Source organism: Chelonoidis abingdonii, chromosome 24, assembly GCF_003597395.2.
Source record: "Chelonoidis abingdonii isolate Lonesome George chromosome 24, CheloAbing_2.0, whole genome shotgun sequence".
NCBI lineage: Eukaryota > Metazoa > Chordata > Testudines > Testudinidae > Chelonoidis > Chelonoidis abingdonii.
The window spans coordinates 9,835,868-9,852,497 of record NC_133792.1 but is presented as its reverse complement, the minus strand read 5'-3'; the positions used below and the strand labels follow the sequence as shown (position 1 = coordinate 9,852,497).

Below are 16,630 nucleotides of genomic sequence, written 5' to 3'. Positions count from 1 at the left end.
TGCCTAACTCTGTAAGCCACTTTGAAACATGCCAGTCTCAGTATTTTAAAAGTCCCCATCTCCAGTCCTCCTTCCTCCCGCCATTTCCCAGTCACTTCTGCTCCAATTCCACATCTGGGTTGTTCTTGCTCCCTTTCTTTTTCCTAATGTTTATCTCTTCTCCAAGGTTCAGGGAGAGGGGGTGCCCTGGACTTTCAGAGAGTTCAATTTTTAGTCAGATAGAGCAACCTTAAACCCCTTCAAAATCAAGGCAAACAATTGGAGGCTTTTGACTGTCCACTGATGACTCGCCAAATCCTGAGAATGCCCAAGTGTAGGGAATCAGGCCTATTTAGTAGCCAAGAATTGTCCACCTTAGACAGACACTGTAAGGTTTGTTCAATCATCAGCTGTCATTGAGCACTGCTCTGCACTAGAAAAATGACCTTTTCTTGCCAATAGGTGTCAGAACTGGTACAGCTGAAGACCATTTAACTGCAAATAAAGACAAGGCCAAACTGGATTTGGCCATTCCTCAGAAACAGAGATTTAAAACCGATTCATCTGCACCCATTGTTACCACCCACCCTAGGAAACCAATCTGGATGGGCTTAGTTAATTAACTCTAATGCTCACGTCGCAGGCTTTGATGCAGTGTATCAGCGCTGGGTGCGGATACCACTTGAGTCCTGCTGTGCAGACGATGCTCTGGAGAAGAAGAGAAAAAGAAATGGGCTAAGACAAAGAAATCACTGTGCACAAAGCGAATGTACTTGCATATATGCCCCCAAACCCACCAAACTCTCCCAAGTAGTTCCGTTCCTAACACCTCTTGTATTTTCAGGATCTGACAGTCCTCCAAGTATTTACAAGACGTGTTGGACTTGACACTTGCAACAACAGAATGTTTGGGATTAAAATAATATTTAAGGTTCTCCTGAAATGTCATATTCAATATTTCACTCATGGTGGGTAGATGTGGCAGGGAAAGGGAAACGTAGCATCCAGGCTCTAGCTCTGTGAAGTGTGAGGGAGACATTTCAGAATGGCTTTAGGGGGTTTCTTTGCTGCCACCTAGGGTGACCAGACAGCAAATGTGAAAAATCGGGACAGGAGGTGGGGGGTAATAGGAGCCTATATAAGAAAAAGACCCAAAAATCAGGACTGTCCCTATAAAATCGGGACATCTGGTCACCCTACTGCCACCAGGCACCACTTTTTATGGCTGCCTATCCTCCCCATGCTGCATGAGGAGATTGCTGGGGCGAGTGCTGGGGATGGAAAAAAGCGCTTATGGAAAAAAGTATTTTAGAATTGAATAGAAAATGGAAACCTTTCTATAAGCCTTTTGCACCCTCATATAGATTTTAAATAGCACTGTATCCCCACAAGACCACTCAAAATAACCATAAAAAAGACTATATCCGCTATTACATTTAAAGGCATTTCAATAGAACCCTATTGATTCCAGCTTCATCAAACATTACATGACTTTTCCATAAGGCAAAGCTGGGAAGGACGAGTCATGGTCAAAACATAGATATTAAAAAAAAAAGTCTTCAAACTCGATAGGTCTGCAGAAGGAAGTGGAAGAGCTCATGAGAGCAGCTCTATTTCTGGTGACACACTCACTTCGAGTCCCCAGTTGTCACAGAGATATTGCCTTTATTAGGAAAAAAGGTACATTCTTACCTCATGTAAACTAACACATGGTAACTAACATGGGGTACAATCCCAGTGAAGACATGAGGCCATCCCCATAGTCTTTACCTTGACCTGCTAATTTGTGTAAAACTACAATCTGCCTTGTCTTCACTTGGATTTTACCTCACTTGGATTAGTTACCACATATCAGAAACCATGAGGTAAGAACACACCTTTTTTCCCTAGTGGAGGCACAGACGGCATGGTAATGGTACCCACAAACATGGAAGCTAAAGGAAAAAGAAGATTAAGTCAAACTCTTTCAAATATCAAGAAATGGTTGAGGGTTTGGATAGACTTTGGGTGGAGAGGAGAGGAGGGAAAGTCCAGAGGAACCAAAGAGAATTATTATTTTATCTAAACCAAATCTTCCCTACCTAAGGAAGACCCTACCAGAAGCGAGCTTAGTAAGGAGTACTGCATAGACTGCATGACTACTATCTCTATGCTGCCTTCTGATCCCCACCCTCCCTGAACGTCCATCCATCACAATACTCATTTCAGAAGGTCCATTTCGTTTACAGAGGAGGGAACAATCACATTAAGATAACAATGGTGACCCAATGGCTGGTTTTGTGAGGCGTGCCAAGGGGCATTTGCCAAACAGTCGGAACTGTGGTAGAGGCTTAGGAAAGAAAGGAATTAACATTTAGAAGGGACTGTGGCATGAGCCGTCCCTTCCCCTATTTATCTGAGGCCTAATTTAATCCGTCTGCAAGGGAACCTCAGCATGTTTGTACAGTTTCTGTCATTTGAGGCTTACCTGATGTGCGCTAGGAAAAAAGACTTTTATACTATCAGCACAAGGCTGTTTATCTTTCCGACATCCTCGGATTTTCCACTATTAGTCAGGCCTGGCCTGCCCCACCTGTCTCACAACAGGGCCCGTCTATGTGAGAGGGGAAGAGGCTGGGGAAGCTGACGGGGAGGAGGGAGAAACCAATGTTGTTTATCCCATCAGCGAGGGAGACCGCAAGGTGCAGGGGCCCCATAGCATCCAGTTTGCTCCCAATGAGCTCTTGACAGACATTGGAAATTTCAAGGCTGCCACAAACGGTAAGACATTTTTTTCCCTTTTATTTACTGTGCTTCAGGGCAAAAAAGAGAAAAGCATTTTAGGTTTCGAAACATATAAGATGGGGGATTGGGGAGAGGCAAGGACTGGCTCCAGGAGCTTTTGAACCCAGGGCTAAACTGAAGAAGAACTGAAGAAAAATACAGGCCTTTCCCTTCTCCATGCCCAGACCCATCCAAATAATGTGAGAAAAATAACTGCGTTTCCAAAAAACCTCCTCTGCTCCCTGGGGCACCAACATTACAACAAAAAAACAAAAAAAACATTTGCTGCCAATATACGTGACTGAGTATGTGAATTGGGAGCTGGAGAACGAGACTGGCCTGACAGTCCTTGAAAGGGAAGGACTGTGTTTATCCACAGAAGAGGTCAAGCACTCGCAGCATCAGGGCAAGCACCCAATCACCATGTCTTGTTGATATGCACCAGCCCTGACCGGGAGAGTCCTCTTCCTGGCCCCTTCAGTCCTCTGTCTCTCTGCTGAGACTGACAGTTAATTCAGCCTAAGAACTGCCCTAACAGCACCAAACCTATCCCGCATGATGGCAGTGAGCAATCATCTAATGGATCCAACTGCCTAGGCTGGATTCACACCAACTGCTTAGAGGTGATCGACTCCATATCCCGTTACACACAGTCTGAGCAAGAAGTCAACTGAAAGGAAGAATTAAAACACTGGCAGTGATAGGACAGTGGATGATTTCCAGAAAACACCTCTGGGAAAATGGAGATGGGGTGAAGTGGATGTCCAGTGTGGACAAACTCCACATCTAGGCTCCACCACAGCAAAGGCTGTTGTTCATCTACAGTTGCCCAAACTTTGCAAAACTGAGTTTCATATGAACAATTTGCCAGGAGCATCTAATTGCATAAAAACATAGATACTAGTTAAAATCCCAAATCAATGCACACTGCCATAACACTTGTTTACTGTGCTTTAGTGGGGGAACAACAACTCTAGTAAAGACTTAACATAGCCCACCACTCAAGTGGACAGACAAGACTGGGGTGCTTCAGGGAGGTGGCATTTAAATAAAGGGGGAGGAAACTTGTTCTTAGTAAGTTTGGAGAAGCCTCTTCTTCAGAAAGGCTGTTGCCAAGTAAGGTTGGTTCTCTGTAGAGGATCTATTGGTTAATTTTGCTGAGCTCACCAGTAGAGCCAGGAGAAAAATGGATTTGTCAGTTCACTGGCAATTCTGAAAAACTTTTAAAAAATCATTTTGGTTCAATCTGAATTTTTTTTTTTTTTTTTGGAAAATTTTGATGAAATGGAAAGTCAGAAAAAAATCATTTCAGATTGAACAAAACATTTCATTCAACCAGACTGATATGTTTCAACTATTATAAAACATTTTACATTAAAAAATAGGATTAAAGGAAATTTATGAACAAAAAGTAAATCTGAATGGAAAAGTCAAAACCTTTCAATTTGGGGGGAATATTTTTTCCATTATTTTTTGACCAAAACAATTCAGCGAAAACGACATGAATTTGTGAAATGTGTATGTGTCTCCGAATCTGAAAAAAATGAGCGTGAAAAATTTCTCCCAGCTCTACTTACCTGCATGAAACCACATCAGCTGTTTGGCTTTTTCTTCTCCCTGTAGCTATATACACAAGGTGATATCCACCCCCTAGCCAATTGGCTAGCAAAATGCCTATGCCCCATGTAAGCCCCAGCTGTTAAATGGTGGATAGGTTTTGTGCTGGCCCTTAGCCTAGGGGGCAGTTTCACCCAGAGGAAGGGAATGCAGCCACTGGCCACATTGCCATATTGTAGAGCCCTGTAGGATGCCTTTGGGCTAATTAGCCCCATATTAAATTAATTAAGACCTGACCAGGGGCTTTTGAGCTGTGACTGGAGGGGGACATGGAGGGCCCATATTACAGTGAGAGGCTTGGGGGAAGGGGTGGGTTCATGTCATAGCAGCTGCTTCGCCAGCCTTTCCGCTGGCTGGTTTGGGGAGGTGGGACCCTAAACCCACCCACACTACATTTTTCCCTTCTCCACGTTAGAGAGGGAATGGACAAGAGAGCAGGATCTGGGGCAAGGCAAGCAGGGGACTGCACCCAGATCTTGAAGAGGGGGTGTTGTGTGTGTGTGAAGGGCCATTTTCACCTCCCACAACCCTCCTCAGACATGCACAGTCCAAACTCACTCAGAAAGCAGCCGGTGCAGTAGCACATACAAAGTCGCTACTTGCCCAAAGCACAGTCCCCCTGCGATCTGCATTGGTTCCAAGTCATTTCCAGATGCTATTTAAGGTGGTGGGTTTAATACGGGGAGCTTTATGTGGGCTCAGTCCTGGTGACTTCAGAGACCAGCTCTCTCCCAGTGTGATACCTTGGCAGATGAGATCATTGGAGCTGCTCCCACTAACACCTGATGCTGCTAATATGCAGGAGGCTGGGAGCAGAACCCTCTCAGAGAAAGGCCCTCAGCTATGGAGTTGGCTTTTCTTGCTCGTTTGCCAAAGCCTGAATTCCCAATGCAAGGCTAGCTTGTTCCCCTCAAGGCTTTTCCTTGCGGGTGAGGTGGGGTGGGAGGAATGGCTTGATGGGAGAGTTCTGTCTGTATGGAAATCTGGGTGGTTTTGATTTGCGGCCATTGGTCCTAACAGTGGTGGCTCTAATGAATACACGGGCACTCGCAGCACTGCATGGGCTGACCGAAGTAAATAAACACAGATACCAAGCAGAGAAGGAATGGGAGATCCACCTCTGGAGCATGGCTTGCAGATGTGACCCAATGGTACTTACAGGGTGGGGACAAGACCAAGGCAAATATACAAGGCTGCCTGGCAAGGCATGAATCTGAGGGCTCCTGAGCTGCAAAAGCAGATAAAAGAGGGGGTCATGAGGGAGACATATGTCACTGGAATGGCTTGGGGCTCATGTCAGTGCCCGGGAATGAGCTAAGGTTACAGTCATTATCATAATACAAAGGTACATAACTTATGACTGCGTTGGGCAAATCCATTCTCCCTATGGCCCATGAAGGAAGGGGACATACCAGGGGATTCACATATTCAGCTTCCAAGGCCAGATGAGTCACCATGACCATCGAGCCCAACTCTGCATGCACAAAGCACAGAACTTGTCCCAGAAGCTGGAGAAAAGCACATCTTTCAGAAAAATATTAAATCTTGTTTTAGAGTGTGTCTGTACGGCACACTGGGATCCGGGCTTGTGGACGAGAGGTTTCCAAGGCCATGCTTGAGCATCCACGCAGCACTGTAAACCTTGGTTTACAATTGCTAGGCCTGGATCTCACAGCTGCCCTTCCATGTCCATGCTGCACCATGAAGACTCCGGTCTGCAGCCTGCTCTGCGTCCACACTACAAAATGACAGGGCTGGACCCAAGTCACAGCAGGGTTCGGGCTCTGACTCACCCCCACAGCAAGGCCCTAGGACCCAGGTCTTGAGTGCTTGCTGACCTTAGTTAGACTGATTTGTGGGTAGACGGAAAAGGTGCTTTGGGTCAAACCTAAGTCAGAGCCTGGGCTTAGTTTGAGGGTCTGTCTGCACTGCAAAGACCCAAGGGATGGTCTGGCCACGACTCCCTGGATAAACCATTCAAGTGTTTCACAGCAGGTGGGGTTTGGAGAGGGAAGTGAATGTGCCATTTTCTTTTCTTTTCTTTTTTTTTCCTCTTCAAATTTTGGAATTGATCAGAAATGATCAAACTCTGAGCACAGACCGGCCCCAGGGCCGAACACGAACACTGCTCGCTTGCAAAAGTTACCCCTTCCTTAGCTGCAGGCCTTCCAGAATTACATAGAGACTGACACTGAGTGATGAGATGGAAAGATGTTTTCTAAGAGCAATCCCCTAGTTGATCCAACCAGAACCTACTCTAGGGAGATGCTCCATCCTCTCCGTTTCCAAAGAGGTCTGTTTGTTGAAGTGGATTAATTTTCACTTGGTACTCACAATATCCTACCCACCTTTTAACATAGTTTTAGAAACTCAACCCTTTAATCTGCTATTTACAAACCAATCCTTTTTAGTGTGTGTGTGGGTCAAACTCCTAACCAGTCACAATCTAAAGATCTTTGTTGTAGAGGCAAAATTAACCCAGATTTTCCACAGTGCTCCTGGAAACCATCAATCCTTCCCCCCCAAATCTCACTCCCCTATTCTCCCATTTTACAACCACTTTTCCCCCTGCTGCCTAATGAGCCCTCCAGAGACCCTGAAGCATCCACACTGCATTGGAAACCTAGGCTTACAATTGCCCATTTCAGCTCCCTCCGAGTCCTGGCATCAGTAAATGAGGGCAGCGCAGCAGAGATTGGGAGGGAAGCTGTGGTTTTATTTCACCATGAATTACAAAACCTCTTTGAACTCCAGCGCTCAGGACACAGCCAGTGAGAAATAGCCTCTAATACAGAGATAAGGTTTTTACAGATATGTATTTCACACCAGCAACTTGGCAAAGCCTAGGCTAGGGCAGTAATGGAATCAGAAAGTATGGAGTGAATAAGGAGATCAGAGGGACAGCCTGTGATTGTGATAGCCTCCAGATACCTCCCAGGAGTGGTTCTATCATTCTGTCTGCCTGTTTGTGTGCCGCACACAAGCACAGCACGGCCAGCATTTTCAGAAGGGCTCAGCACCCACACTCAGGGACAAATTTTCAAAGATGCTACATGTAGGCACCTAAAAAGACAGATTGTCAAATATGCTCAGTATGCTGGTTGTCTGGTGGGTGCTTAGCCCTTGTGAAAATCTGGCCTGGATATGTAAAATGCAGGGCCAGATTTCCCACAGAGCTCAGGGCCAGACTTTCAAGTACTCAGCACCAGCTACAGGGGAGACATTTAAAAAAAACGGTTTCCAATTTAGGCATGAAAAAGGGGCCAGATTTTCAAAAATGTTCTGCACCCACCCTGCACCCCAGGTGCTAAGTGCTTTTGAAAAACTGGCACACAGAGTGAATTTCTGTGTTTATATGCCTGCGCTAACCTGTATAAGCGAGAGTGTGTATGTAAGTACCTATTTACGTGGGTTTCTATGCAGGAGCTTATATTTATGTATGTATGCATAGCATGAGTGTGATTTTGGATGAATGTGTGTACTTGTTTGTCTAACCTACACACGTGCATATGTGTGTGTGTTTCCAGTGGTGGTTGAATGTGTGTATAAAAGTGCACTATTTGGGTAGGTGTGTTTATGGGTGACTGTAAATATGTATTTGTGTACATCTGTATTTATTTGTGTGTGTGCATCTGCAGGTACATGCTTGTAAGTGTGCCAACTAGTGTCCACCTGTGTGTGTTTTCATGGGTACATATAAGTGCGTGTGCATGATATGAGTGTTTGGCCTGTGCGTGGATCTGAGTGTGGGCCTTTGCAGTGTGCAGAAGGAGAGAGCGGTGACCTCTGAAATGGATGCTGTGCTGAGGAGACAGATGTCTGTCACATGGGGACGTAGGAGAATCAGTTGCCTCAGCCAATTTGGGAAATTATATATGCACCATATCAGGTTCTTCTGCTGCCTGAACACAGACAGGTCCCCACCACCCAATGTGCACAGAAAACTGAAGAGTAGTAAGAATTTAAAACCTGCCCTGTGCAGTTTTTCTTGTTCCCCTTTGCTTTCTCCTACAGTAGGTACATAAGCGCATGGTCTGCATTCCCCACGGTGCTGGTGCAAAGGTGAAAGTCCCACCAGATCAGAACTGTTAGGAGCCGCGTGGATCAGAGGGCAAGGACGTGGTCCCTTTAACTCAAGGTGGAAATGCCTAGAGGATATTACACTGGGAAACTGCAGCGTTAAATGGGCCCTGCTAGAGCAAAGTAAAGGGGCCACGGGGTAAACAAGAATCAGATTTGGAGCCCCTACTGATGACAACCTTCTCCAAAGAGGGAAGATGTCTCACCACACAGATGGGTATGAAATATTACCACTGCTTGGACAGCGCTATGCCCTACATCCTTAAATTCTGCTTTGTGGGTCAAGTTGATTGTTCATCTACTCTGGAGGAACATGAAAGTCGGCGGGCCTGGGGAGGGGTATTTAGTAACATCCACCACCACTGACCTTCACTCGTTGAGGGTTCATCCAGTGCTGGATGTCTTGTATGGTCTCATTCACACGCAGCAGGATGGTCTCGTTGTGATCCGGACATGAGGTGGTGCATTCGGCTCCTTCATGGCACATGCAGAGGAGAACGAAGGAAGAAAGCAAACACCGTGTCACTCTCCTCCCATCATTTCAATTATCTGAATACCCTCCATCTCCCTACCCTGCAGAATGATTACTACAGACAATCATAATGGAGCTCTTCACCTCCACGCCCCTCGCAACCTCCTGGGATTTACACTGTGAGAGGATTCTGACCACACTCCACAGCTTGAGACCCTAGGACCAGAAGGGGAGGGAGATATGCATAAGAGTTTGCTTCTTAGGGTGACCAATAGATTACAATATCAAAATATCACTGTGGCTACTAATCCATGGATTGAATAGGGGATTTATTCACTTCCTGAAGCAATCACTGAGAGGCAGAGACATTGAAAGCAGTTCCATTTCAAGAGCTCTTTCTGCAGCCATGAAGTGACTGAGCAGAGGCCAACAAACTCCTTTCGCTTCTGACATGGACAACGAGCCAATGGCCTGATTTCCCCAAATCAGAAGACCCTGAAATAATGGATAGCATGTCTAATGATGTTGCAAGCTGGTTATCACCTAAACCTCATGCTAAACAAGAAGTAAGAGGAGAGGTAATGATCAATTTGTTCACGTGTAAACTGGTATTTTCTCTGATTAACTGCCATGCCCTGTGGGAATCCTACCCTTGTTAAAACACACTGCGGTGTTCTGCAGTAACATGGTGACACGACCATAAGCTCTAGCATGTTGGACTATTATCATTTCCCCCCTAGCAAATCGCTGCTGAGAGGGGCAGCTGCTGCAACCCTGTCATTAGGAATTCTGCACTCCAATCAACATGAGGGGGAGTTCATCTGTGGAGTGGTTTGGATGGCTGTGCCTTTGGCTCAAAAGTCACCACAACCAGGAGGAGCAGATTAGGTGTTTGTGGAGAAAAGGAAAGGTGTTAGGATCACACTGACCCTGGCTGGATCCAGTTTTTCCCCCAGCCACCTCTGTCTTTTTTTTTCTTGTTCTCACGTGGAGGAGCCAGTTGGAACAAAGCAGGAGCCAGTTAGTTTAATTAGGGAGGGTTTGTTTCTGTTTTACGTGTCTCATCTGAGCAGTAGTGACTCCACTGATTTGACTGGATATCTGCCAGGTTTGGCTAGGCCCCTGAGCGGAAGGAAAAGATCCTCGTTTGGGGGACATCAGATGACTTCCAAAATACATAACCTGCTCCTGAGAAGTGCTGATGTGAGACACTCACAAAGTGTGTGTCAATTTCTTCAGCTAGTGGCCACTCCGCTACACCAGGGGTTCTCAGCCTTTTCCTTTTTGAGGCCTCTCCTCCCCAGCAATTGTTTTTCTGCATATAAAAGCCTGGGCTGGCGTGAGAGGTTAGCAAGCAGGGCAGTTGCCTGGCACCCCACACGACAGAGGGCACCACAAAGCTAAGTTACCTGGGGTTTGGTTTCAGCCCCAGGCTGCAGTCTGGTGCAACAGGACTTTGGCTTTCTGCCCTGGGTCCTTGGGAGTCTAACGCTGGCCATACTTGGCAGACCCATGAAACCTGCTCATGGCCTCCCAGGGGGCTCAGGGTCACTGGTTGAGAACCGCTGCACTAGAGAATAACAGTTACCCCTTTAGCTGAAAAGGTCAAGGTCCAAGGTCCTGGCCCTAGGCTAGGAGAGGAGAGGGATAGCTCAGTGGTTTTAGTATTGGCCTGTTAAACCCAGGCTTGTGAGTTCAATCCTTGAGGGTGTCACTTAGGGATCTGGGGCAAAATCAGTACTTGATCCTGCTAGTGAAGGCAGGGGACTGGATTCAATAACCTTTTCAGGGTCCCTTCTAGTTCTAGGAGATAAGATATCTCCATTAACTTTTTTTTAATCTATGCTGCAGGTCAGTACTCTGAGATCCCTTGATTCCTACTGAAGCTTTTCTGAGGGTGTGGGGCACACTCAGGATTGGGCCCCAAGGATCTGTCTTCTGGATTCTGCTAATGCAAGCTAAACTCACAAGCATCCACTGGAAGGGAGGTGAAAAGGGGCAGGAGCACACAAAGAAGGGCTGAAAATCCACCTTGCCTCTAGCACAGAGCAATGTTCCCTGGGAACGGGGGAATCAGTATTTCTTCTCTGAAAAAGTGGCAACCCCTGGTAGGTAAGCAAAGGTCACCTCATCTCAAGGGTAAAATGCATTGTCAAATTAAGAGTCGTTGCTGCCTGCTCACAGCTCACTCCACTGTGCTATTTACACTCAAGGAAAGGAGCAGGTCTCAATTGTTTTGATATATGATCCGTAATTGGCACCATTAAAGAGAAGTGATCTCATCCAGGTTGTGTTCCTCTCCCCGGGGACGGGAGTGAAGCAGGCTCCTGGTACCTTACAATGGTTACAATATAATGAGAGATCTGCACAACGGGGAACACTTTCTCCAAGTTCAAAGGGACAGCAGTGGGGGGAGGAGGTTTAGGGAAAGGGGCTAGAGGGGGGAAGGAAGGGGCCCAGGGTTTCTTTCCAAGCTGCATCTAATACAGCTCACATTCGAATGCTCCAGTATGGCGCTCAGATGGTGACCTTGGGAAAGGCACGTGCAAACTGGTGTGCAGAATGGTAAATATAGCATGTCCCCCAGCAATCTGAATCTGACCTACAACAGAGCTCAGCACAGGCAGCAGTTTAAAGCCTAGCAGCCCAAGCTGAGTACTTAGGCAGAAATAATATAGACCTTTCTGAAGGTTCCCAAAGAACGTATTGGTATGTGGGTTTGGCATTCTTATGGGATACTCAGGCAGGGATTATAATCTTCATGGGAGGAGGGCTGAATTTCTTACTGACCTGGCCCACTACTGGAATGCCTCCTCCTCCCTGCTGGCTTCCTATCCTTCTGCATCAATGCTCTGCTCTGCCCAGGCCTGCATCTCTGTCCCTCGCTTCCCTCGGCCCCTTTTGTGTGCCCCATGCTACATCCAATCTCTCTCTGGCCCCATCTACACTAACCATTTTCTTCAGATCTCCAACCATGGCCACATCACTGGTGCGACCCCACAGTGGTAGAAAGTGGGGCAGGAGGTGGGGCACCAGTGTAAACAGAGAACGAATGGCTTTGCCACGGGGTCACGTAGTCCTGCTCTGAGCAGGGTTCAGTGACATAGCCAGTCTGTGGTAGCCCTGGTACCCCGTCGCTACGGGCAGAGCTGCATTAGCACTAGGGCAATGGTGGGAGCTTGCCCCAAGGCAACGGAGAAGAGACAGCCTTTGTTTCCTTCTCCCACTCTTGACCTTGCGGTGTTTTCACACGGCCTCTAGGACTGAGGCAGTCTCCTTTAGTATTATTATTTGTATTCTAGTAGCAACTAGGAACCTCAGCTGAGATCAAAGTCCCATTGAAGAAGCACTGGCCACAATAAGAAATAGACCCAGCCCTGAAGAGGTTCTCTGCTAAACAGACAAAACAGACAGAGAGTGGGTGGGGAAACAGAGGCACAGCAAGGGTAACTGACCTGCCCAAGGTCACACAGCAAGTCAGTGGCAGAGCTGGGGATGGAACCCAGTCCAGTAACCTATGCTCTAGACCTCTTCCAGAAAAGTGCACAAATTATTCCTCACTTATTTTGGTGAACCTGTCACCATTACCCACATTCCTAGTCTTTCCCCCCATACCTTCTGATTAATTCTTTAAATAAAACACATAGAAGAGTATAAATAAATAAAAAAGCTTGGTGCTAACATGGTAGGTTGGAATGATGCACGTGCATGTGCACAAACACAGCAATCACATGATTTTTATTGTTGAAACCCTCCACCTTTCCCATCCCTCCCCACTCCCTGCCATTGTCTGCTGTCAGGGCTCACAACATGGCTATGTTCTGTCTAAGGCAGATGATAAACTCTCTGGAGTAAGGATCTTGTCTTCCTCCATATCAGTAAAGTGATATAGGTTTCTATGAGTCATAACAACTGATCATATGAGAGTGTGTGCGCTGGTAAGTGTTTTTGTGTGCCTTCAGATGCATGCGCCTGTGGATTTGTGTGTTTGAAAAGAATGTGGTTGGATGGGTGAATTTATATTTGCAGAGGAGTATTTATGCATGGGGGAGTGCACTGGCGTCTTTGTGAATATGCATGGGTGGGAGAGCATGTTTGTGTGCGTGCGTAAGTACGTGTGTGTATTTCTGTGTTGGTGTGGGTCAGACTATATGGGTGAGAATATCTGTGAGTTTTGTATGTGTGTGTGAACACGGATAGCTGAGTGGGAATATTTGCCTGTTTGTGTATACGTGTGTGTGTGGAGGGGGATTCACCTGAGACCAAGAGGAAATTCGTGTGTATTTCTTCACTTATTTTAAAAAGATCATATTGGATTTGTCGCTCTTGTAGTTTGATCCTGGGAACTGCTCATTAAACTCAGCAGAACAAGGAACGTGGTGGAAGTGGAAATGCTTTGAGGGTCTAGGAAGGCAGCATATGTTACCTGGTGTGTGGCATCTGAAAGCTTGATGTTCTCTGCAAATCCTCTAATTAGCTGCTTCCCACTCAGGCAAATTGGTCCCCAAAACATGATGACCCAAGGACTCCTGTCTCCTCCCTTTCCCCCCTCCCCACCAGCTGCGGCCATGGCTTGAGCTCATATACCTATTCCATAGCCGTGCGCACAATGTAGCTTGAGGTTGCTGTTGAGCTGAGTGGGAAGAGAGCACTGGCCCTGCATCTCCTTGCAGAGGTGAAAGGAGCCGCTCCAGGTACCATCCTTCCGGCAGTGAATCACATTGTTACCACGGCCCTGGGAATGGGAAAAGCAAAATACAGTCAGAAAAGTGACAGAACAAGAATCAGAACTGAATCAAGGGCTGATGCTCTCTGGGAGCTGGGAAGGCCTAGGGGCTGGGCTTTTAACTTAGTGAGAAAGGGAATCGGCCTTCTTCAAGAGGACAAAGAAAAGACAGACTGTATCCTGCCCTGAGAGACAGATGCACACTAACATTTTCTATGTAATGTTATGGCCTGTAATGGATGCTCTCAAAATGGACCCAAGCTAACTAGAATAAAGGAACTATCACCCAATGTTCCCTCTTTCTTGATAATAAGGTGTCTGTGCTGAGGGCAGCGAACCTTTTTCTTCTTTCCCTTTTCTAGCTAGTTACATCATCCTCCTATGGAAGAGAACAAAGAGTCCCCTATGCCCACGTGAAGCAGAAACAAAGGAAGGACACTTCTCTGTGAGGTTTAGCTGGGGTAATCTTTAGAGCTTGCCTGCTGTTACTGACAGCAAAGGAAGAGACTGCGATAGAGAAGCACAGAAAGAGAGGTAGAGAAAGAAATCATCTTGTGTGTGTGTGGAAGCGTGTGAGATTGGGGGAGGGTGCAGGATATGATATTTGTCTTATAAAAAGAGACCCTGTGGAATAATGGAGAATGAATGAAAGTCCACGGGGAAATATCATGCCCTTTTAAAACAACAAAGAAGCGCATAAGGCTTCTTTCATCAGATCTATGCTTGTGGCACCCAGGGAGTTCTGCATGAGCTGTTCTGCAGGATCTGCGAGCCCAGCCATTACTGGGGAGACACGGGACATTCTGCACCAGGATATCTTGTGGGGCTGGGTTGTCTAGCTCCCAGCAGTGTTCTGCATTGGATATGTTATGAGATCTGGGCATCTCGCTCCCAATCCCTGGCATGCAAGGGGGGGTTAATGTAATCCATGTGTTTGTCAGTCAGAGAGGTGTACTGGACATTCTCTGTGAGCTATCTTGGGGAGAGGGGGTCTTTGTGCCTGATGTGAGATATTTTCAGACAGAGCCGTCAGCAGGTGAGGTGGATATTCTCTGGGACCTGCATGCCTCACTCTGCAGGTGCCTGAGGCGTCCCGTGCAGGTTGCATAACAGGATCTGCACACTAAGTCCCCAGCACAGCACTCGTGTTTTGCTTGTGCTTCTCGTCCCCTTTGTTTTGCTCTTAGTTCCAGGAGGAAATTTGTTTTTCTCTTTGACATTCTTATCCTTCCCCGCTGAGCTTGTTGACGAACATGATGTTCAGGGATGATGCAACTGGTCTTCTCTGCAGGCTACTGGGTTGAATCTTTAGCCCGCTTGTTTGTGTGCTGGAGGAGGATAATATCATTTGAATTTTGACTGCCTGGCAGAGACCAGTACCTGTGACTCTCAGTGGCCCAAGGGTAACCATGCAAACAGCATGAAAGTCTAGACTAGTTGAAGAATGTTAGATGAGGGACTGGAACCTCAGTTCCCTGCTTTGTTTTGCTGCTCACTGGGTAAGACAGCGCAGCGCACCTACGTACCGGGAACATTTTCCCCTGCAGCAAGAAGTTCTTGTGATATGGTGGGAAGAGAAGGGATTTGAGTGGAAGAAACTATTTCCCCAGACTCCTTTGTGAACGAATAATCCAAATTAGACATGGAGAAGATCTATTGGACCATGTTGTCCATCCTTTCTAAGATTTGTACCTATAGCACGTTATGGCATTTCCTATGGCTGCAGCCCAGCCTCTAAGCAATATAAGAAATGTCCCTTAAAATTCTTGCTTCTTTCTTTCCTGTGACATTGCAATTACAAGCTATAAACAGTCTGAATCTGATGCTGTGACAGTGAACTAAAGATTTTCACGCAGGCTACAAGGTTCTGTTTGCCTTCTCGGGGCATTAAGGTACTGTCAGAGGCAGCAAGAGAAGCATCTGGTACTGACCACTGTCAAAGACAGAGTACTAGGTTCAATCTAGTCCAGCAACTCCTACCTCATGTTTGTGGTGGTAACTTTTCTCAGGTTTGCAGAGACAGCTTAGATCTGTTTTTCATTTGGTGTGTGCACAGTAGCTAGAGAAGGAAGAGATTCTTTGTATTTGTGTGAGCACTTATGTGTACCTGCTTAAACAGTCACGGCACACCTGGTGGTCAGTCCATTACAGACTGAGATATCATGAGTGTAGAAGGCTTTGGGCTAGATCCTCAAGTGAGTTACACCCCTTTGCCCAACTCGGGTAGAAAATTCCAGCAGAGAGCTCTCCTGGTGGAGAACTCTGCTGAATGTTACTTTGTCTCTGCATCTCCCAACCCATAGCTGGCATAGGGGCCATCTTAGAGCAGGAAAGCTGTGCTGTGCTATGCTGATCCTCCACTGGCCTACAGTCCATTAAGGACCCTACATCAGTGGTGCAACTTAGCGTTGACCGACAGCAGCTTTAAGGGCACATTTCCACAGGGAACAAAAACCTGCGACTGGCTCGGATCAGCGGACTTTGGCTCGCTGGGCTCAGGCTCTGGCACTGAAAAATTTCTGTGTAGTTCAGGCTCAGGATGGACCCTGCGAGGGTAAACGGTCCTGAACATCTATACAGTGAAATTTAGCCCCGCAGCCCAAACCCTGTGAGCCTGAGTCAGCTGACCCAGGCCAGCCACAGCAGTGCTGAGAGTCTTTTATCCCTGTTCAGACATACCCTAAGTGTCACGAGGGCTGGGGTGTCAGAACGGCGTTACCAGCTCCCTGACAGCCTCCCCCCTACTCCTGCAAGAAGCAGATCTCTGGAGCAGGAGAAAATCTGGCAGAGGAGAAAACTCCAGGTACCATATGCTTATCAGTGATATCTTAGCATGGTTTGTTATTGTGACATGTGTGTTGCACTTCCGTCGTAATTTGCAAAATACACATCTGGTAGCAGTGTTCAATAGCAACTTTTAAAGGTGACCCGGATTTATGCTCCCAGAGCTGGCTATGCTTGGGTTACTGTTGCATTATATTTGTAACGTACTC

At 46.7% G+C, this 16,630-nt stretch overlaps 1 protein-coding gene across 1 annotated transcript in view; it reads right to left on the bottom strand.

Annotated features, from left to right (window-relative positions):
• The window catches only part of PAPPA (pappalysin 1), a 222,758-nt gene that overhangs the window by 24,258 nt on the left and 181,870 nt on the right, over positions 1 to 16,630 (bottom strand). The window contains exons 18-20 of the mRNA XM_032797888.2: positions 13,499 to 13,646; positions 8,807 to 8,913; positions 616 to 687 (exon numbers count right to left, since the gene is read on the bottom strand). Of these exons, the coding sequence (XP_032653779.1) occupies positions 616 to 687; positions 8,807 to 8,913; positions 13,499 to 13,646 (327 nt within the window). The remainder of the gene's footprint in view (positions 1 to 615; positions 688 to 8,806; positions 8,914 to 13,498; positions 13,647 to 16,630) is intronic.